Raw genomic sequence first — 24,160 nt, 5'->3', positions numbered from 1 at the left:
CTGGAGGACATGCGTAAACAGAGGTCCATTGGGGTAACCGGTGCAGAATTCTTCATGTATGTAAATAAGGCCACCGAAAAAGAAAGATTTCCCCCGCGGACAGACTGCGATATATCGGTCTGAAATAACAGGCAAACTCCCTCGACTTTCCCCGATAATAATAATAACAATAATACGGTTCAGCCTTTCAGGTTTCAACCCTGCACACGAGCAAACGTCTTGTTTTGTTGCCTAGCACCAATGTTTATGTTTCTGCAATCTATGCCGTCTTCCATTCTTTCATTTACTGACATAATATATCAATTTGTATGCATAACAGCTGCCTCGCCCCCACCAGACCCGAGCCCGTAGCCGAGCCACATTTGAATAATTCAGAGGCAGCAAACACCAAGCTCTAAATTGTATATTAATTCTAAAATTACACACCACCCCCCCTTGGGCCCCGGGTTACACTTTTAATAACTCATCACAGAGCGCTGAATGCTGCGTTGCACTGCACTTTCTACTCACACAGAATTATTGGAAGACTCCCCGTTGTTGCATCTAGCCTTTCCTCTGTGTTTTTTTTTGTTTTTTTTTTGCTACAATTTAATTTGCGACGGCTTTTCGTACGGTAAGTCTCGATCGAGTCGCTGTGGCTTCACGGAGCGAGCAGTCGTCTTCTTAAAGAGAGGCTGTGGGACCGCACTGCACCATCTGTGAGCACCGTCGACAGACTTAGATGAGTCGCCGAGTAGAAAAAATAAAATAAATAAAAAATGTAGGATTTTTTCCTTTTGAGCTCCCGCAGGAGTTCTCCGGCTAAATTTACAGGCCACTTATGCTCCTTGACCCACTAAGCCTTAAGAGGACGCCTGTGTCTGCCCTAAATACTGTACAGTAGCGCTCCGTGACCTCCTGCGGGGCAGAGAGCCGGCGACACCTTTCATGGTCACGCTGCACTTCAGAGGAGGCGTTAGGCGGCGCTTTCACTGCAGGTCTTCACGCTTTAAATCATCGCTCGCATTTTTTCTGTAGATGACGGTTCAAACCCTCGGCTGTGGCTCTCAAATGATCTGATCGACAGAAAAGATTAACACGATAGAACTTTCTCCAATTCTCTCTTTTTGGGATACATATTCTTATTGAAGGAATGATACAATACCGGTTACATAATGCATTACATTACCCAAAAAAAAAGACTGCCCTCGCCCACCGTCCCTGAACGCACCTTAGTAGCTGAAGTGTTCACAATGCAGCGTTTCACATTTTTAACAGCAACACACCTCCAACTCAACAGCCCACACGGTCCTACATGTTTAATGGCATCAGCCGTCCTGTGAGGTAAGCAATGAAGCAAGTCTGCAAAATGTACTCAAATGCCTCCATCCAGTCCTCCAAGACGAGAACGGTTTCCATTCCAAGTGTGCATCCGGATGAACCGACCCTTTGATGCACCGGACACAACCAGGAGCTGTGTTCCTTCTATCCTGTGGATGCTTTGACTGACGCAGCTGTCACCACTAACACTGATAATGTCTCCATTCAATGTATTTTCGCCGGTGTTGTGCATGCTGGTTTTTAACGGTTTGGCACATCTTGAACAAAAGTTTCCATCAAGGATTTCTTGGTCATTTTAGTGAAGGAACTACAACAGGTTCCTTCAGTCCTCTGTCGTCCACGTTGACGTGGTCCCTTTGTCCCATGTCAACGTGACACGGGACAAGGACATTTACTGTAATTAAACTTTAAAATGGAGACTTCTGTCAATCGATGTATTTGTCACATGACACTGTACAAGGTGACGTTACGACCGCAGTGAAATGCAATCCTGTCAGCTGCTTCGATTAGTAAAGTAACGTTAACGTTATTCACCATGAAGCACACGCCTCCTCCCGTCTCTCCTGGAGTCCTCTGTCTCTCCTGGAGTCCTCTGCTCTGTCACATCGATGTATAGAAAGAGAGTCGTGGTCGAACGGCGTTGTTCGGTGTTCTGGGATCCGGCCAACTTTCACGGACAGTTCGGTTCCTGGTGTTGGAAGCTGATGCATGCACTGAGGTCGTCCAATTTTTTTTGGTTCTCACTGCGGCGGCATTCTCCTGCTGCGTAGTATTTACTGATGCACGCTGGATGTAATTATTAAAATGCAGAGGAGGAAAATGAAACTAAGTGCGCCCGTCTCCACAGTTAATCATCTGTTATTCGTCTGATAATTATTTGTTAGTGCTTTGGATCACTTCTAACGTTATCACACACTTAAAAAAGCTCCCCATTCGTCCTGAAATGGTTCTAAATCGATACGTGCGCTTGTGTGTTTTTGACTAATAAGCGATGGTCGTCCCTGCAAACACCACCCGAAAAGTTCCCGTGCTTTCAGAAAATACAACCGATGCCTTTTCATGGGGATAAAATGTCCCCGAGACCTCATTTAGACCTTGTGTCCCTGCAACACAATGGTTTCCTCCAAAGCTTCATAGTCTCTGAGGAAAGGTGCGAAGAGGCTACAATCATTAATAATGTGACACAAGTGAAAACACCCCCCCGTCATGTGAATGAACTATCCCGATCTTCTCCGGGTTTCACTGGTTCACCTGAAGCTCAGCTAGCTGCTCGTTAACTGCACTTCCCCGGTGTCCCAGGTGGAAGTCGGTTCCTAATTAAACGTAAACCAGCAGGAATCTACATCCTCTGAACCACGGTTTAGTACTCTATCAAATGTTTCCTGCCCGGGCACAGACTTTAATGAACTAATCGTTCAAATGGTGTTTCTTTAAATGCCAATTAAATTGGATAGCTGTGCCGCGCTCGTCCCTGGATGCACATTTTCAACGGTAAGTTAGCCGTTTGACTGCCTCCGCTCTCTAGTTTAAAGTCAAAAATCCTTTTCAGCGTCGGAGGATCCGCATCCACTCGAGTGGTTTGGAACTGCTGTGCTGAAAATGAACGGAAGAGCGATTTCCTGGACCCGTGTGATATTTGATGTCTTTGAAAACCGAAAAGAGCTTCAGACTTCAGTTCTGATGAAGGAAATTCACTGTTTTCTCCAGGAAACCAAAAACCTCCTGAGCTACATGATTTCTCTTTAGTCAACTGATTTTCATTCCACAGATTTTGAATCCTGATCACACAGAAAGTTTAAATTCCCACGTGTGTGTCTCCTGTAGAGGGTTCTTCACGCTAACACACGTTGACCGACGGACCGTCCTCGGCCTTTCATGAGCCTCAACGTAATATAACCGTTATGACACGCAATTTATTTCCAGCTCTTTGAACGCTTAACGAACTCGCAAAAAAAAAATGCTTATTCGAAAATAATAACACGCACACGGATTTAAAAAAACAGAGAGCGATGGGCGTCGTGACGATCATCAGTGACGCCAGAGGAAGCAGAACGTGCTGCAGACTTAACGAGATCAACAAGAGGACCACCAACGGGCCTCCTCAGCGCAGAAAGGACTCCCAGGATGTTGATGCCCAGATATCTTTTTGGTCAAAGCATATTCCGAATATTCCGAATTAAATGGAGTGAGACAAATGTAATTGAGATTCATCAATACTTCTTAGTGATCTGCATGAACCCGCGGTGCTTACGGGTGGATAATGATGAAGGCTTGGCAATGGCGGTGCAACACGGTAATCGTAGGAAGGAACAGCATGTTGAAGATTGACGTCAATGTATTTTTGCAGGACAGCATCAGTGTCCAAACACGAAACACCTCAGTGAGAGACACTCAGAGTATTCACATAGAGATGTATTATGATGTGTGACGGTGACGAAGGCTTTATTATCAAAAACGTCTTTTTGTGGAACATTTAGGACACGTGAACGTACCGTACGGGTTAGAACAGCTGAGGCCCTTAGTGTCTCGAACACGAAGCTGCTTTTCTGTTGCACCGTTTGCATGTAGAGCGATGTGAAAAGTGGATTTGACTGACGGTAGGCTCTGGTCTTGTTTGGGTTTGTTCTCAGCGGGGGGTTGAGCTCATCGCTTCAGTTGTGTGGGGAAAAAAAAAAAAAACTAAACAAAACTGCAATTTTATTTTTCTTCATGTTCTTTCTTGAGCTGGAATCATAGCTGGTCTTTTATGTGTTGCATCGTGGAAAATGGAGAAAAAAAAAGAAATCTATTTTCCTGTTGTGTTTCTGTCAGATATAGGAGCGTTGTGCACTTTAATCTTTTTACTATTCAGTTCATGTCCTGGTTTTTTGGGGGACTGTGGAGTTTCTTCTCTATTGTCCCCTATTGAGTCTAAACGGCAGAACCCTCTGAGGCCACATCACACAGGCCCTGATGTCTCTCTGTAGCTGTTTAACCGAGAGCAGAGATGAAGAACCAGATGAAGGAAGTGTTCCCAAAAATAATCCCTCCTAATTGATGTGGGGCGACTGTGGCTATACAAGTACAGTCCATGTACCATTATTAATACGTCCTGATCTTATGTTCTGTATTATTAGTTGTTCAGGACCACCTCTCAAAAACAAAAGCACAACACAAGTCCTTGATTTTTAAGAGTTCTTTCGACTATGGAAATTATTCATAGGTAATCTGTGAACCTGGAGCAAACTCTTAATGCTTTCGACGAGGGAGAGATCACATTTCAAACTTTTGTGTAAATTCCTTTTCGTTTCCTTTGTGTGTTTCATTAACATTCCGCCGCTGGCACACACACACACACACACACATGTCTGTTTCCTCCCTCAGTAAATGTCACCCTAAAGCTCGTCTTAACTTCGTCTACATCATTGCTGTACATCTACTTTACATGAAACTGACACTTAACCTAAATTAATCTGTGGAAAAAGACACGTTGTTGCAACATTATGTTGTGTCATAGTTGTGATTTGAGAGGAAAACCAAAGAGCTACATTCAGTATCAATCCTCCACGCTAACCTACATCCTTAAATCTAATTATTCTTTCAAATCTCCTTACTCATTTATTCATTTTTGTACCTTTTTAGTTAACCAGATAAGTCAAGAGAAGAGAAGCGTGGGGAGCTTACAGTTAGGCGTCGATCTCTGAAACATGGGCTTGTTGGTGGAAACGCTTCATCTCAATGCGGACAGAATGAGAGGAGCCGGGCCCACGTTCAGTCATTAGGCGAGGGGATGAAATGGGACGGAAAGTTGCCAAGTGGCTGCCAGGTGCTCTCACATCCACTCAGCCAGAGACCAGCGCACACACACACACACACACACACACACACACACACACACACACACACACACACACACTGTGAGAGGGTGGAAGTAACACATTTCTTTTTGTCTCGTTACTGCAAATTGAATATGTTTTGTTTCCTTTTTTTTTATCTTATCATGACTGAAGTATTTGACATGGCTGCATTGAATCATATCTATAACCTCTACAGCAGGTCTTCTTCACTAAACAACTGGATGCATGTAAATATTCATCTGCTGAGGCACATTTATGTGCCGAATTTACTCTCTTTTTAACAGTGTATTGTAAAAACTGAAAAGAGAAAGTAACAAGCAACCCAATAAAAGCAGGTGCACATTAGCGAGATTGATATGCGGTGTAGATTTATTTGTTTCCATTAGCTGATACCCCACATTAAAACTAAAACAAAACAACATCTGGCTCAGTGGATGTTCAGAATTATTGAATGGAAGATAGGAATTGTATTTTACACGCTATCAATGGGATAGGGTATCGATTAATATCACGATTTCTGTAGCCTTCAACAGTAAATAACCTGTAATGAACAAATGTGAAATAGGTTACCCCAGTCTCCCAACAACAGACTTCAGTCTGCATAGTCTATAGCATACAGTCGGCATAGTCTACAGTATACAGTCTGCATAGTCTATAGTATACAGTCTGCATAGTATACAGTCTGCATAGTCTATAGTATACAGTCTGCATAGTCTATAGTATACAGTCTGCATAGTATACAGTCTGCATAGTCTATAGCATACAGTCTGCATAGTCTACAGTATACAGTCTGCATAGTCTACAGTATACAGTCTGCATAGTCTACAGTCTGCATAGTCTATAGCATACAGTCTGCATAGTCTACAGTATACAGTCTGCATAGTCTACAGTATACAGTCTGCATAGTATACACTCTGCATAGTCTATAGCATACAGTCTGCATAGTCTACAGTATACAGTCTGCATAGTCTACAGTATACAGTCTGCATAGTATACAGTATACAGTCTGCATAGTCTACAGTATACAGTCTGCATAGTCTATAGCATACAGTCTGCATAGTCTACAGTATACAGTCTGCATAGTATACAGTATACAGTCTGCATAGTCTATAGCATACAGTCTGCATAGTCTATAGCATACAGTCTGCATAGTCTACAGTATACAGTCTGCATAGTATACAGTATACAGCCTGCATAGTATACAGTTTACAGTCTGCATAGTCTACAGTATACAGTTTGCATAGTCTACAGTATACAGTCTGCATAGTATACAGTCTGCATAGTCTATAGTATACAGTCTGCATAGTCTACAGTTTACAGTCTGCATAGTCTACAGTATACAGTCTGCATAGTATACAGTCTGCATAGTCTACAGTATACAGTCTGCATAGTATACAGTCTGCATAGTATACAGTCTGCATAGTCTACAGTTTACAGTCTGCATAGTCTACAGTATACAGTCTGCATAGTATACAGTCTGCATAGTCTACAGTATACAGTCTGCATAGTCTACAGTTTACAGTCTGCATAGTCTACAGTATACAGTCTGCATAGTCTACAGTCTGCATAGTCTACAGTATACAGTCTGCATAGTATACAGTATACAGTCTGCATAGTCTACAGTATACAGTCTGCATAGTCTACAGTCTGCAGACCTGATCTACATGATGGAGCGATGTGCTGGTGACTGTAGCTAACGTTAGCCCAGCTGCTGGAAACAGATGCTCAGCTGGACGGATGTCCCGGGGACAAACAGAACTGTTGCTCCTACTTTATCTGTCTATTTACTGCCTCTACTAAAATGCATTTATACTCAGAGCAGAGGAGTGCCGCCTCTACAGTTAACTTGTGTCTTGATATTGTAGAATGTCGTTAGAGTTCCAGCCCACGTTAACCTCAGGAGACTGAGCTGCACGGCTGCTGGGCTTTGGCAGTATTACCGAATACGAGGGTAAGACTGAAACAATTCCTCAAGTAACTCGATCAACAAATCATCGATGCAAATTCTTTAATCCCCCGTCTACCCGTCCACACCGGGTTTGTGTTGCTGCTAATCAACGACAGGCCGATTGGCTTTGAAAGCATAACTGAAGGTGAACACGAGGGCCGTCGCAAGCAACCCCAAAAACACGTATTGGCTCGTTGGTTTTGGTTCGGATCGGTATTGTTGCTTCTGGAGGAGAGACGGATACAGACGTGCAGCGAGCAAGATGCCTGAATATGAATTCATCGATATCAATTTTCATTTTGAACACATTATAACAGCCTAGTAAACCATAAGGCCTTCATATAATGGTTTTTGGATTTCAGAAAAAGGTTTTCTTTTAAACCCAGAATGCACTTAAGCACAAAACGTTTTGACAGATATTATTGAATGAAATTAAAGCAATACAAATGTTGATATTTCTAAAAAAGGAATCAATAGCTGCAGCCTCTTCACCAGATTCTTTAGGATTATTATTCAATATTGTCCTAAATACGCACCATCTGCTCTCTCTGATGCTGTACTGATGGGACGTGTTGCAGTGCACAGTTTGGGGTTCTTTTGGGTTTACCATTCTTCCGACTAGAAGAAATAAAAGAGGTATATATGTATTTTATTCACTTGCCAGTCTGCCACCACCACCGCACATCACCTCCATTCAGCGCTGATATGTCGGCACCAAGCGACGCTACAGAAAGCTCTCCAGAGAGAGAGAGAAAGCGAGCGAATACTACTGAGAATATGAAGTTTATGGTCACATTGTAGCGGTTCAGTGTAGAGTATGAATAGATGCAACTCCGCAAGATCCAAACCAAATGTGTGTGTCTTGCCATCTGTTGATTGAATTGAAAGTGTAAGTTATCTTCAGTTTAGGCTCACTTAAGCGAGCTAATTCTGGTCTCATTTACGGTCTCATATACATTGAATTGATCAAATTCCCAGTATTACTATTTTCTATCATGCTGTCATAGAGACCCCAAATGAAGTCTTGCAATTAAAGAGAAGTTTCTTTAATGTATTTTTCCTCACGTATGTCTCCTCGGGGGCTCTGTAGAGATCAACTATTAAGCAAATTCGCTTAAAATATTAATGTGCACGGAGCTAACGGGGAGATTCCAGCCACTAAAGTTGCTTTAATGTTGCTTTCAGTTGATCATGTTGCCAGAAAAGACAACGCTATCTTTGCAGCAATTACACAGTCCGCTTACAAACACAGATTTTCGGGGAGCACATCAACCAGACGAAAGCTGAAGGTTCATTTCTTTTGCCTTCATATAAACCCGTGAACGTGATGGTCTGTGAACTGAAAATCAGACATTACCCGAAGATGTCCTGCATTACTCTTTGCTAATTTAAAAAAAAGGAAGAAGATACAAGTAAAAATAATTGGTATTTTGCCAACCAGGAGTCCTCCAAAATAGCCCATGTGATTTATTTCTTATTGCTTTGGATCTGATATGGTTAGAATAACACTGTGAGGTTCCACTCACTACTTACAGCCATCTCTCACGGTCTTTATCTGCAAACTGAAGCAAAGTTTGCTCAGCTGTTATGGATTAGTCTCAGCTGTCATCACGTGACCTTAACACGGGGAAGATAAGAGGAAGATGATGTTTATGCCTAAAAGAAGGCACCATTACTGTTCTAAATTTAATACTTTTTAGATAAAGCTTTTCTCCCTTGGATCAGTGTGAAAAGTGAATTTGTTCCGATTCAAATTTGTCAAAAGAATACAGTATAAAAATGTCCTTTAATGGTCGGTGGGGTGCGTCTAATGGGCTCGGTGTGAGGACCGTCATGGTCTGGATATTAAATATGAGCCATTGATAAGCCGGAGAACGTTCCACATGCAATATAAAGTTTTCATTTGTATTTACAGTGTGTCCTTCCAACTCTGCAAAGTAGTTTGTGATGAATGTGTCAGACGGGCTTTTTATGAATAAATTGGACGTGACTTGATTTGCTCGTTGCGTTAGATTTCTGGAACACCCGGCGACGTCTATTCAGCCGTCAGTCGCCTTTGTAGAGAGCTGTAAGATGGATGTTCAGCTGTAAACACGCTGCTATCTGCCTCCTTTACCTGAACTGGAAATGTTCCTGTCGGGTTTTTTTTCCAGAAGTGTGATACATTTCCCCCTCGCTGTATTTCCATTGTACGTGATAATTCAGGAGTATTTTGCGCTGCTACTGCTGTCGGCACATCGCAACTTTTGACCTTTGCACTTTTTTTTTTTTAAAACTGTGGCATGTTTTACTGTTCAGGAGGAAATTGCATTTCCCTGTTTAGTCATCCTGTGTAAGAAGTAAATGTGTGAAAATGTGAATGCAAAGACTTTCCCCTTCATTTTCAGTTGGTGAGCAGAGACGCAGGGTTTCACATCAGCAGGTTTGCAGAGCTCAGATTTCATTAAAAGAGGAAGAGGCCTTCTCTTTTATTAATTGAGTATTTGGCCTCTGTGTGGAACGGTTCATTTATCAAACAAAACAAAAATGACAAAAGGAAGGGCCGCATCGATTAAAAGCGAAACCCTATCCGATCCAATCATGCCACGGTATGAAACTATAGGGCTAAGATAACATCACATATGCCCCTACAGTCACATGATCCGTTATTATTTGACGTGTGAACTAAATATAAGACACGCCATGACACACTGGAGTCATACGTTTGAGAGGAAGGACGGTGGAACCGGACTCGTTGAGCTGGAAGGGAAGTCATCAATGTTTTAAACATAGTGGGTTACTTTGCTCCAAAGGGTTGAAGAAAAAAAAAAAGCTCTTACGCCTCAAATAGCTTCTCATAAAATGTTCACGAGTTGTTTACGCCACCAGGAGCAAAAGTGTTCCTCGGCGCTGCAATTAGCATATATCCGTTATGGGAAGGTTCACATTCAGCAGGTGATAAGACGACGCCTCCGTAACGCCGCTGATGGAGACAAGGTCTTTCAGCAGGTCTACTCCTTCAGCACATCTTTCACTCGATGTGCCTTAAAGGATGAACGGAGCTACAACTCTCTGGCTTTTAACCATTTTTTAACCTCACAAGGATCTTTTCCCCAAGAAGGTGAAGCTGCTGCCTACATCTCCGTATTTCAAAACGGTGGAGCTTTCTAAATTGACAGCTGAGTGTATGAGAAAGTGCTGGTTGTGCTCATTTACACTTGCATACATGTGACACTTTCCATCAGACCCGGAGCTGTAATGATTTAAACCCCGGTGGTGGCGGCAAATTTAGATTTGACCCTCGAGTAGCATCTCGAAGTAAAATGTGGAAATCAGAAAAATGTCTCTCAAGCTTAATTTCAATACAGGGTGAATCATCTGGCAGTGCAGCTGTTTCTGGGCACAGCATTGAATCGATCACTGCAGAAAACTAAATTAATAATTTTCTAATATTTTCCACAGAAACATGTAAGGTACATTTTCCGCCTGCTTAAAAGTATGTAGTACAGACACCAACTTGAGTTATCTTAAATATTAAGCAAGGAATCTGTGTGTGTGTGTGTGTGTGTGTGTGTGTGTTTGTGTGTGTGTCCTTCGCATATCTCAAGACCCTTTCATCTGATGTACTGCACTCTGTGGGTGTGTTGTTGGGGACCCAAGGACGCGCAGTGTTGAAGTCGTCGTTAATAGGATACGAGACGCGTTCAATGTTCATGAACTTTGAATAACGACGTGAACGGAGCTTCAGGGCTCTGCAGAGCAGTCAGGCCGTCCTCGAACCAAAGAAGTTCTTCGTTGAACGCTGAGATTTTGTCGGCTAATCGATTAGCGGATTTATACGACGGATGCAATTGAGTTTTAATAAGTAATTTAGCATGAAAGAAGCATAAGAAAATGACTAATCCTCTAAAGAAGTCTTAGTGGACTGAGACCAAAACGATCCTCTCATTCTGATCGGACACGCCCACCGGATAGGGCGTTGCACTAGCAACCTCATTTACTGTGTTTTCATGTGACAAATCTGCTACAGCTGGATTGTGTGGTTATTCAAACTGAAGTTCCTCTAGGTAGAACTTGTTCTCTACGAGGCTGTGCATAAATATCAACTCAAGCTGGGTGAAAATGAATCAGGCTTCGAGACATTTCATTTCATTCTCCATTAATATGTCACAAATAATAAATCCACGGTCAACAAATGTGCAACATTCGGGAGCTTGCTGCTTCCGAGACTCTGCTAATGGTCACAGTGTATTTCAGTCACTGTGGGAGAAGGTTGAATGCATACATTAAACTTTTTCTTTGCATGACAACGGCTTCGCTAAAAATACACTTAACTAGATGCTCGTGTATTCCAGTCCTTGCACCTCTGCACACGGCCCTTACATACCTGCTCAACATCTGCTGAGACTGTCAAAGAAGTTAAACGAGCGATGTGTCAGCTGGTGTGAGGGGACGTGACGTTGTTTATGCGCCATGTAAAGTTTTGGCATTGTTTGAGCCGTCGTGTTTTTCTGATTTGCATCCCCTTGTACTCGTTCACGGGCCTTGTGGGCCAGCTTAGCTCGGTGCGCCGAGTGAGCTCCGAGCTCCTGACTGTTGTTTACCACACTCCGGTCTCTCCCTCAGGACTCTGAGCCGCTGTAATGGAAAACATCAGATGTGCACCAGAGCCGACCTTCTCAGTTTAGAGAAGAGAAGAGGAGCGAGCCACGCCGGAAATAGGACCCGCAGAAGAGCTGGTTGGAAAAGAGATGCACGTCCAAGAGTGAACGTGCTTCAAAACATCGGGGCGTTGCTAAAGTGGCTGGAGTTCAGTGGCCCCGCCTCCTACTGTCTGCATGTTGAGACGTCCTTGAGTGAGACGCTGAACCCCGAGTTCCTCTCCAGGCGTTTTAGAGAAACCCGCCGCTAACAGGGGCCGGCTACTACCTAGGATGAGTTGGTCAAATGTCATGTGTTTCCCTGTAAGCGTCCTTGGATTTAAAGTTTTCTTGTTATTCGTGGTTTTGAGCATTTGGATGCAGCACGAGATGTCAGAGGGCAGCTTAAATGGTTTTACAAAGAGTTTCCATTATAATGCTTTTTGTCTTCTGCTGTGATGGCTTTAATCCATCTGCAGTGACGGTCTGATTGTGCCTGGGTACAGAGCTGTCAAGACTCCTTCAAGTTTGAGTCGACAGCGTGACGTGAAACAGCCGATTCTTGATGCAAAAGGTGAACGAGCCAATGAGCGCCTTGGGGGCGCTAACGATTAGCCAATCTGCACTATGGGCGGGACTGACGCCAGCGTCAACGGCTGTCAGCTGAGCGCTTGAACCGAGGAGTAATACAATCGATCAAAGAGGCTGGAGAAGGAAACACAATGCATGTCTGAATCCTTCTGTGAGCATTCATTCACATGGAGTCAGACCTGACCGCATAGACACAAGTAGACAATTCTGTTTGATATCGGGCAAAATCTGATTATGTCGTCCGTGTCCGTCTGTCATCTGCAGAGAGCGTTCACCTCATTATGCACGCTCCACGATGCCCTTCACTTCATCTTCTGGAGTCACATGTGTCAGCACCTCGGTGTTGCCTACATGCTCTGACTAATGCTAGTGAGTAATGTGAAGCATATCTTATGTTCATTTTAAATTATAATAATTATCACGGTAGGTGATCCTCGCCTCAAACCGCTCAGCCCGTATTTATTTCAAGAAGAGTATGAAGAGAGTAAAATAACATTCTTTGTGGGATCATTGAAATCTCAAAATCAATATTCAAAACAAAGCCAATGAATAACGTTATCGTTTTCTTTTGTATGTCGAAATTAAATTTTAAAAAAAGCCTTTTAAGCCCTTTAGATCAAATCCCTGCTCATAATGTGCTCAATATATAAAACAAAATGTGTTTACGTAAGCTAGTACCAACCAATGACATCGATCCATCCATCAATCGATCTTCATCTTTTAGTGTGTGTGTGTGTGTGTGTGTGTGTGTGTGTGTGTGTGTGTGTGTGTGTGTGTGTGTGTGAGCCACAGTCCTCTCCACATTCTAACCTCCCACTTTTTCAGCGGTCCAATCAAATACGAACGATTCGATCTTAAATCCTTCTTGTAAATATTGCGTTTCTTTGTGAAATGCGTCCCAGAGCAGAAGCTGGAGACGCTCCGGCTCATGTTTCACTGAGACTTTAATCTTTCTGGATCAGCGGCAGTCTGGATGAAAACTCATTTAAACTTTACCAACAGTTTCCAATTTCTTAATGGCTGAAAATGAACTTCCCCGTTGTGTGCAGCAGAACAACACAGCAGCCTTCACAGCCCTGCGTCGCATCTCGTACACCGTATCGTATTAAAACGGATAATACTGTGATATTTCATCGTGTTTGTGTCTCCTGTCTTGTAGCAGAAACAAATCATGATTTATGCTCCTGATTGTCGTTTACAAGTGCTCAAAATTCACATAACAACCTCCGGGTTCACCACTGAGCATGGTGTGCTTCTGCGACGCTCTGAAACAGTAATAGGTCATCAATAAACGAATGGCTGTGCACAACTCCTCATTTGTCTCTGATGTCAGCTGATGACCAGGCTGCTGGATGTGCATGCTGATAACAAATGACTGCGCCCTTCGCTGACCCTGCTGGTGGCAGAGGATGCCTGGCCGTGAGACACAAATTCACTGAATAATCATTATGCCAGGCCACCGCGGGGATTTAATAAACCAGCAAATTGACTGGCTCCAATCAGGTCACAGTGTACGCGCTCGTATCTCGTCTAAACCCTCTGTGACGGCTCGATGATAACAGGGCTGTGTGTATGTGTGTGTGTGTGTGTGTGTGTGTGTGTGTGGGGAGGAGATGTCCGGGATGCGAATGAGGCTGAACACTGTCGGTGTGTCCAACCGCTGAAGCTCAGATACAAACACGTTTCAACTGAAAGCCACAAAGCTCCCAAAAGTGACATTTCAGGATTTGATATAACCTCGTTTCTCACACATTCTTCATCTCTCGCGATTGAATCAGGCTTTGTGGAAATGCTGCAAATGCAACAACGCTTTCCTTTTAATGCAAATTTTAATGCAAATGCCGATACTAACTTCACAACGTTCGACGCGTCTGAGCTGAGAAGCGAAGCGATTTGTCTAATGCGTCGTTCAAACCGCTTGCTTAGACGCCGGCTGCTCATTCTTTCCTTTTGAGTTCATATATCTGCTCAAAGCCAAAAAGCTTCATAGATTGTAATTAATGCAGTGAAGCACCACTCTCTAGTCAATATTTATTGGTCGGTGAGACAGTGTGTGCGATGTGAAAGTAGAGTGTGTGGAGGCCGGTCTGTATGCGCCTCACTTCAGTTATTTTTCTTCCTCCCGTGACACTTTTACCGTTCAGTTACTCTCTCTGATCCCGACTTAAGTGCAGTGCAACCCCGTGTTCTATGAATTAAGGTCATCTGCAACCACTTTGCATCGCTAATATGTTTGGAAGCAACCTTCTCTGCTAACATTTTGTTCCCGTACATGTGTACAGTGAGGACGGCGATCAATCCCCAGCTATAAAGTGCTTTTGAGTTGTCTAAATATGACCATAAAAACGTTAATCTTGCTTTGAGGTTACAGGAGTGGATGCGGGAGGAAATACAAAGCTGAATATTGACAGATATTTCAATATGAATGCTTCCCGGATACAGTTTTTATGAGCTTTCCTTCTTTACGTCGGCAGAAATGAAAACGTGTCTGTCTTTGTTTTCAAAATGAAGCCATCATTTTAATATTCAACATGATTAATGTATAGCTGGATATAGGCTTAGGTTAAGTAATGCAATTTATAGCTGAGGGTTAAGATTAAGTTCATGGTTAAACAAAAAAAAAAAAAGAAAAAGAAATGAGTCATCACATTTATCGCAGCATTAATCCAACGTGGCCTGAAGGTGGCAGAAATATGACGACACGTGCTGATAAATAGCAGCCGCCATAGCACTAGCCGCTAACGTTTTATGGCTAACATGTTAGCGAACAGTTGCTTAATTAGACGTTAAGCAAAGCAACACCATCACTCCATCCGGTGTTGTGTTTCTGGCCACCTGCTGAATATAAACCCAGCTCTGTGTTTGTCTCCAGCACCCCGAGGACGAAAACATATCTGGGTTTTTGGCTAAAATTGTTCTTCTTCAACAGCTAGTTGCTATCGTTTGGTGCTGGGAACGTAGCGTAGCATCGATGCTTAGCTTGACAGAAGGTGACACTGTGCAGGTCGTCTTGTAGCACACTTTGGATGCTGCAGAGTGAGAATTCAAAAGTTGGACACGTCTTTGCAGGTGTTCAGAAGGAGCTGATGTCTTCATCGGTGCTGTGCTGGAGTGAGCAGTGGTTTGTATGTCGTTCCGGCGGTTTAGCTTTCATTGCAGCCATTAACACGGTCCGCTCGTCATGTGTGGAGAAGAAGAAAAGCTGGGATATTTGTGTTACCTTGGCATTTCTCTGAAGGACAGCACCCTCACTACGTAGCTATAGTGACCTTTCCTCAGATGGAATAAGCTGTGAACCAACCTTTAATCGTTTCCTGTGCGTCTCTTATGTCCGTAACTTTACGCAGCATTGAGAGGCACTCGCTCTGATGGTCGTTGAGTTTCTTTAATTCTTCATCATGCCCGTCCGCCGTCCCTCGAGGACCAATCGTGAAGAGCAATCTGAGAGTGAGCGAGCTGCTGTTAGAGAGCCGATGCATTTGATGTGGTTCACGGACTGATCTGTGGCTTGTCAACACTCATTGGCGTTCATACAGGTTGAAATGGCAGACCACAACAGAATCATGTCCTCAAAGAAAATAACACTGATCATCTATTGAGGGGAAACGTTGTTCTCGTGAAGCCTTTTGTAAATGAAGGCATCCTCACGATCTTGCAGCGTTTCCTAGTTGTCGGCTTTTTAATTATGTACTATTTCTTCAAATAACTGCTGCTAAAAAAACACATACGAGCTGCGGTGTTTGGGTCTGGTACTATTCCTTCTCCCCATGTGTGTGTATATATATATATATATATATATATATATCCTCCCAGTGGTCAGGGTTCAGGGTCTGCTGCAGAGCTGCACCCCAGAAGCAGGCTGAGAGTGAGGGTCTCGCTCAAAGACGCTTTCCCCTCGTTTCCTTTTGCTTTTCATTTCAAACCCTCAGCACCCCGCGGAGCAAATGAATACTCCCCGATGACTCGTGATTGTAAGCGTTCCCCCTTCAGCCGTTCGCTGCAGAGCCACGCTCACGTAAAGGTGGAGGGTATCGATGCGCAGGTAGACCCTGACCCGGACCCTGACCCGGACCCTGTGGGACACCCTGGCCCCTGTAAACGTACTCCATGCCGTCAAAGAAGCTGTGGGTTCAATCGAAGGCTTTGCGCTGAAGATTTCCTCAGACTGTGGTTCTTTAAGGTCTGGAGGAGAGAAATAAAACTTAACTTTACTTAAACGACTTCAAATAAATCCTTTAGATTTTGTAGATCCTCTTATAACCTCTGAGTTTTATCTGCTGACCCCTTGGGGGGGTCTGGACCCAAGGGTCATGAACCACTGCTCTATGAAAACCTGTATGAATACTGTGTATATATCCTTCATATTTACACACAACATGCATAAAACATCCAGCTGAAGAATAAGACATGTAATGACATCACAATCCTACTCTAGGACGTTGTGATGGACATTTTTCTCTGATGTTTTATGGATCAGATGATTGATCGAGTAAGATAAGATGGGATGCTGCCGTAGCTCGCCCTGTAGAGCGGGAACGCCATGGAGAAGGTTGAGAGTTTGAATCTGACCCACAGGCCTTTGCTGCACCTCGTTCCCTCTCTCTCTCTCTCTCTTTCTCTCTCTCTCTCTCTCTCTCTCTCTCTCTCTCTCTCTCTCTCTCTCTCTCTCTTTCTCTCTCTCTCTCTCTCTCTCTCTCTCTCTCTCTCTCTCTCTCTCTCTCTTTCCTCTCCATCTCCAGCTGACATATAACAAAAGGCAAAAAGCATAAATAATGGGAATGGAAATATTTGTTAGTAGCGGTGATTCATTGTCTCTTTCTTATTTTAACGTCACTAAATGTTCCATGAAACCTTAATGAACTTTGAAAAAGACAGCGAAAGGCAAACGTTATAAGCTTATATTATAATTCTTAATATCAATGACACAGCCTCCATGTAGACCTGATGAGGGTTTCCCTGTCGGAATGGGAAAGCGTGCTCACATGGACGGAACATATTTCTCTCTTAATATGAAGTCATTTGATTAAAGTGTACATTTATTTGCAGTCTTGGGTTGAAGTAAACCGACTCGTGTTTGGATTTACACTAACATTTTGTGACTTTATAAAAGCATCACCCTGTATCGACGGGGGGTTCCCTGAGGGTTGGCGGAACTGAAAGAGCCTTAATGAGGTCCAACCTGTAACCAGAGCTTTAGCTCAGACCTTCCGTCTGCTCTGGGACGCATCGATCACAGGTTGTGGGTCGGTCAACAATGTAACTTTTTATTTCTTCCTGTGTGTTTTTTCCTGCAGGTTTTATGGGACACAATGGCTATCCCAGTCCATGCCAACACAAGTACTGTGGCTTGGGGCGTCACTGCGTGGCCGACCACGAGACGGGCCAAGGGGAGTGCAAGTGCTTGGATCGCTGTAAGCCGCACTATAAACCCGTGTGCGGTTCAGACGGGAAGCTGTACCAAAACCACTGTGAGCTCCACCGGGCCTCCTGTCTCAGAGGACACAAGATTACCATCATGCACAGCGAGGAGTGCTTCTACAAAGGTAAGAGCTCGCCTGACCTTTCTCTAATGGCGTGTGTGTGCGCTCCAGTGAATGCTGCATGTCTACCACCGTGCCCTTTTGCAATGCATGCGAGGTCCTGCCGGCCCCGTGACCTGTGGAGGTTTAATCGAGTTTGCCTCCCGCTATGACAGGCACTTAAATGTTTAGATAAAAAAAAAACAACATTTGATGCACCCACAGTACGGACATTTGAAGCTAGTTTCTGCAAAAGAAAATGTGTTTGCTGTTTGCTGTACTGTCGGTACCTCCATGGGACACGCGTGCTCATCCCTGGGCAGCGTTAGCGTCATGTCTGACCCGTTCTGTGACCCAGGACTCAATCTAGGTTATTCATGACCTACAGGGGATTTGGGAAATTAAAGACGTTTTTCAACATAGAAGAAGAGGAATATCTGAAAACATCTGTGAGACGAGAGACGGTCTGGGAAGTTACCATCAGCCAAATGTTGGCTGCTGAGCCAGTTTCCTGCAGCAGCCTGTTTGGCAGTTAACCAGCCATCATTAGGGAGCGCCCTTCTAATCTTCTGCTGCTCGGTTGGTAAAATAGTGCAAGTCTCTCATTTTTGGCTTACGGACTTTAAAATGTTCTTATCCGGGAGCTAAAGGGCTTATTGAAAAGATGTCACTCCAGTGGAGATAAATAATAAGTTCACCCAAAAACAGTGACGAGAGATAAACGCAGACATCGATCGCTTTGGTGTGTTTTTGAGCAGCATTTGTTGAATTTACTTTGGGGAAATATGGACTAGGAAATATAATGGTCATCTTAGCTTAGCATAAAGACTGGGAGAACAGCTAGCCTGGCTACGTTTAAAGATTAAAGAACTGCCTTCCAGTATCTCTAAAGCTCCCTAATTAGGCGGCAGACCAGCCGAGACTCCAGGAAGTTACTCTCTCAGCAGCCGAGGAATAGTCCGACTCATGTTCCTCTGTGAAGCACAGGATCCTCATCTTTACTTCAGTGTCTTTGTACAAACCAGGTGTTCAATTAGCGAGACTTCAGTCAGTGTTTGTTGGTGGATTTGGATATTTTACACGTGGTTAACCCCCTTTTCCACAACAGTACCAGAAAGCAAATGTGGAACTATTCCTTTAATATGACAGCAGACGTTAAAAAAAAAGGGGATCCACTCTAGAAAATGCATTTTCATTTTTAAAAGATAAAACAATTATTTCTAACTTCCATATAGGAGTATTATTCAGGGTAAAAACATGAAAAGCAGCCTCTAAATGAAGGGGGTGTGTCATATTACATAAGAGCACATTGCACCTTAACATCTCAAACATAATTAAAGACATTGTTGATCAAATGACATGAAATATTGACGCGCACAGATAACATTGCAGAGTGAAGACAACATCAAGATCAGAAATGTGAAGCCAGTCATACTGAGGAGCGCTCCGCCTCGGGTTGGAGGAGGGAGCAGGTGGTGTTGCTGTCGTGTTCATATTTCCCCAGAGGAGGTTGACTGCTCCCTCCCATTGATTGTATAAACACACCAATTATTCTTAGTCCCTGGAAACAAGGCTCCTCTTCCCTTTTGTAAAGCTAGACATCAGTGAAGTAGGAGCTGCTAGACACTCGGCACCTTTGTTCTATTCAGAGCGAAGCGGGGATTGTTGCAAAACTACTCACAGGCAAGCATATTCATAATATTCATGAGCTATTGATTCCACGGGGTTCCTCAGCTCACTTGTTTACTTTGAAAAGTAACTTCACATGAGACTGGGAGCCACTTTGGATCCATATCCTGGTCCTGATAAACACTCTCTTGTGGTCCTCCTTACAGAGGTTTTTTTGTTTTGGAGGTTTGCGAAGCCAAAAACAAAACAACAACCAAACCGAACAGTATACGCGCATTCTGCCACGACTACAACGTTGAATTTAGAGACGAACAAAGCCTCACAGCAGGAAAGGAAAACATGCGCAAGCTTTTACAGCACCACCCAAACCGTCCGTAAACAGCAGCGTCATGGTTTTGGCGGACATTAAGAGCAGCTTAGGTAACAATCAAAGCATCGGTTTCAAACCAATCACAGGAAAAAAAGGTGTTCAGGTCAGTGCTGCGTCCCCAGGTCCTAATCAGCATCTATCAGCAATGCAGAGTGGGATATTTGACCAATGTCAGGCGATCAATATCAGATCAACAGGAGCCAAAAGAAGCAATAATAAAAAATAACCTCGGTCCAGACGGTCTTTCTTCTTACGGTGACGGATGTTTAATCAATTTCTCGCTGCGTTAGAGCGCCAGGGAGAGGACGCGGGACGCCATTAGTAATCTCTGCTAAAGGCGTTGTTTTCTTCTCCACACTTTGAAATCATTATTCAAAAAAACAAAAGAAATGTAAATCCTTAGAACGTTGTTTACAGTTGTACATCTTCACACAGGGATTGGCTGGATGTCGCACAGCCTCGGAGGATTCCTTCCTTTGTTTCAGAAGGGAACAAAAAAAGAAGCGTGGCAATCAGAGGGAATAGATAATTGAGCAAATGGAATCGAGCTTTCAACTAAATCTAGATGTGATTATGATTCAGGGGTTATTAGTGGGTAAAATGAAATCTGCCCTCAGTGGCATGTTAAATGTGTCACTTGATTATTTGTCCTCCGGGTAATGGGTTCAATTTACCTCGCAATATGGAGATACGGTCTCATCATCGCGGCATAAAAAAAATAATTTCCCTCAGTTCAACGTCAGTTATTACCGTAATGGTGGTTGTATGTGTGCCTCTGTCTGTCTGTTAGTTAACAGAATATCTACTGAACAGAGTTCAGTCACCTTTAGGAGGTCATGCCACATTACTCTGTAACCACTAGGGTCGGTCGGTCGGTTCACAGACGCTCGTGGTCCTGAGAGGACGGAGCCGACTTAGTTTGGTCCCCCCCCCCCCCCGACCTTTCTTCTAGCACCACCATGAGGTTGACTTTTCTCGTGTGGAATAGGACAACCATTACTAAAAGGGGGCCGGGGTTCAGACCCAGGCTGGCCGGCCCACATGTGTGGAGTTTGTGGGACGTCCTCCCACAGTCCAAAAGACCCTGGTCGGGTCTCATCGAGGACTCTAAATTACCCGTAGGTGGGAGTGTGGATGGCTGTCTGTCTCCCTGTGACAGCCTGGCGACCTGTCCAGGGTCAAACCCCCCCCGACCCTGAGTAGGAGAGGAGGCGGCTGCAGATAATGGATGCATGCATGACAACCATTGGATGGATTGCTATTAAACTTGGTGCAGACATTCATGATCCCTTCATGATGAATTGTATCTCCTGACATTACATCTAGCGCCATCATCAGGTCAATTTTAAACTCGTTAAATACTTTTGGTTTTCTGACCAAATACGTGCAAAAGCAGTAGCGTTCCCATCGGACCACCAGCTGTACGTGGTGTTTAGTAGGGATCGCTCCAAAGGACTGGAATCAGGGCAGATCTGGGCCTATTTTAATGGGTCGGTATCTTATAAAGTAAAGTCAATAAAAATCCAATCTGGTCTTGTTCTGTGTTCTGTCCACATCAGCCTGTCGCTGTCGCTCTCCTTTCCCCCAGCCGGGCTCTACGGTCCAGCGTTTCAATGCATATCAGTGTTTCAGTGTAAAAACGCTTCAAATAATCTGGTTTTATTCATGAGTTTTTATATCTGATGCACATTTCTAGAACCTTCCCTGTAGTTCTTTTAAATCCCATCTGCACCACGTTTTCGCCCCCTTTCAGAAGTGGAGATTTTTATTTTTTTTCCCTCCAAAACTTATTGCGACTTCCTCTCTTAAATGAATATGCAGTGAGGAGAAAGAGCACCCTGCAGACACTCGCACACATGATAAGCACACTGTGACTCTGGCCGGGTTTGTTTTGATCAATGCAGCGCGTGAGTTCTGTTTTGGGGTGGAATGCATCGAGTTTGCATCTTGAAAACGGGAGCAAAAACCTCCGTAAATCTCTGCCTCGGCTGTCGACTGGCTGAATGTACGGCATGGAGAGCCTGTCGTTACAGCAGCGTGCCGTCTTCCCCTTGTCCACTATATTAAACCGGTTGTAATCTTTGACTATAGGCTGTTAAATTTGGTACACAATGCCATAAAGGACCTGTCAATGCCAGATGGATGACATGCTGGTTACACTAATGCTCCGCTGACTGCAATAAATTGCCTCGTACTTTCCTTGCTGTTAGATAGAGGCTAATAAAATGGCGATCAGCTGGTCACAGGAGATGCATTCCCATCATTTATCAGCCGCTTTCGAACCACATTCAGCGGCCAAACAATCAGTTTGAATTATGGATGTGCAGGTCATCTTATTCTAGACCCAAATAATAGATGCTAAAGCACAGTTCACATTAGTGTGTTTACTGTGGATTTCTTGGGTATGTTATTCCTAACAATATCACATGTCACATACACATTCAACACGCTATTTTGAACGTAGATTGTGATTTTTTTTTAAGTGCCACGAGTTAATTCTTTAAAAGAAGCGGTGGAATTGTACCATTACCTCCTGCATTCAGATGTCTCAGTGATGTCTTAATGAGACCAGATATCATACAAGTATCAGAGCGTCTCACGATCCCGGAAAAGATCCTGCTTCATATTAACTTGATGGACAGACAATTAGTCCGCCGGGCAAGCTTAAACCCACAGCCGGAGGAAATGATTGCTTTTGAGCCGACGTCCGTATGCAAAGAGGCTGGACCATTACCGGTCCCGGTCCCAGCTGGACGGCTGCATGTTGGCGATGGACAAGCCTCGTCAGCCATGTACCTTCTCCGTGCGTCATATCAGTTATGGAAGACAGGATACAAAATGACGGCCATGTGTTGACTGGAGCTTCTCATTAGCGCCGGGGAGAGAGGCGCGTGACCCAGCGTTTACCCCTCGCACCGCATGGCAACTTCACCAGGATCGGATCTGATTGAAAATTAAGTGGTGCACAAAAGCCCGTCCAATCTGCGGAGGGAAATGTGTGCAGGAAGGCGAGCGATCTCTGCAATAGACGGAGACAATCAGGGCTATAAGGTTGCAGCACATCAAGCAAGTGGCTTCAGCGCGTCCAATTACCTGGGAGATCATACGTTTAGAAGACCTTCAGACGTTTGGCTCCAAAATAAACCTCCTGTGCCAGAGCGTCTCCATGTTTTTATTTACTGCTCACTGTGCGGTTTGCGGCGCATCGTTTACTTTGCCGGCGCGTCACGATGTCGGGGAGCGCGGGCCGACGTTCTACGTGTTTCAACGTCGAGATGAACGGCCGGTGCTGATGACATCATCGCGCCTGCAGACTTCAGGTGGTCACAGGAAACATCGATTCAGACATTTTACGGGTTACCAAAATCCAAAATAAGAAATCTCAAAGGAGAAACAAACGTATACACCCAGTCAGCAGTTATGCAGAGGTTGATATATTCTGTTCTAACATTGACCGTTTATGAGTCCCACAGCTTTTAGTTTGTAAAATGGTAATTTAGACGGTTAAATGGCTCAAATGTAAAATATTTAAGTAAGCATTCTGCCTACAACTGACGGCTCGGGTAATGTACATCTTTTTAATCACATTAATGGGTTCAATCAGGAATGAGCTGCCGAGTATACCTTAGAATTACTGCCAAAATGTGATTAATGAGTAATAACCTGGAATAGCACTTTCATAATTACAAAGCCGATGCAACAGCTTGACCACCTCCAGTGTGACGCTGGTCTCACCTGCATGCTTGCAGCTCACGTCTCTCTGTGCCTTTTGGCCTGAGCCTCCTGCAATCGCATGTTCCAACGTTCCTATAATTATTCTTTTCTAGTATCTACCGCCGGATGAATCTGCTTATTTTTAGAGTGAGTAATGCCATTACAGCTTCCCATATATTATTATCGGACGAACGGTCCAAAACTAAAATAGACTTAATGTTCTGCACCATCATTGAAACTAGAGAAAACCTGCAAACATTTGAGACGAGCAAACAAAGGAGCGACTGAAATGACGACTCCGTTAGCAAAACTGTTCTCGATTCATTTTGTGTTTGACTAATTATGAAATCAACAAATTGTTTTAGCTCTAATTTGCATTACATGAATCGGCATTGCAGGGTTCAAACACTTGATACATACAGTGTGTACATTGGCTCTGACATGAAAGGCTATATATATATATATATGTATATATATATATATATATATATATATATATATATATATATATTTATATATATATATACATACATGTAGTTTTTGTATTCTAGGTCCGTTTCTTTCCGCAAAACACAAACAACTTTCAAAGTAACTTTTTTGAGAGCTTTTCCTTT

General features: G+C 43.7%; 1 protein-coding gene across 1 annotated transcript in view; it reads left to right on the top strand.

Moving 5' to 3' along the window:
- Window positions 1-24,160, top strand: part of fstl5 (follistatin-like 5) — a 129,309-nt gene that overhangs the window by 28,644 nt on the left and 76,505 nt on the right. Inside the window, exon 4 of the mRNA XM_068715220.1 lies at window positions 17,609-17,857. Within this exon, the coding sequence (XP_068571321.1) occupies window positions 17,609-17,857 (249 nt within the window). The remainder of the gene's footprint in view (window positions 1-17,608; window positions 17,858-24,160) is intronic.

This window comes from Cebidichthys violaceus, unplaced genomic scaffold (assembly GCF_023349555.1).
Source record: "Cebidichthys violaceus isolate CVI_PGR_0920_01 unplaced genomic scaffold, fCebVio1.0.p SCAF_2, whole genome shotgun sequence".
In the NCBI taxonomy this organism is placed as follows: domain Eukaryota; kingdom Metazoa; phylum Chordata; class Actinopteri; order Perciformes; family Stichaeidae; genus Cebidichthys; species Cebidichthys violaceus.
Note: the sequence above shows the minus strand (reverse complement) of the source record. Positions and strands in the feature narration are given on the sequence as shown.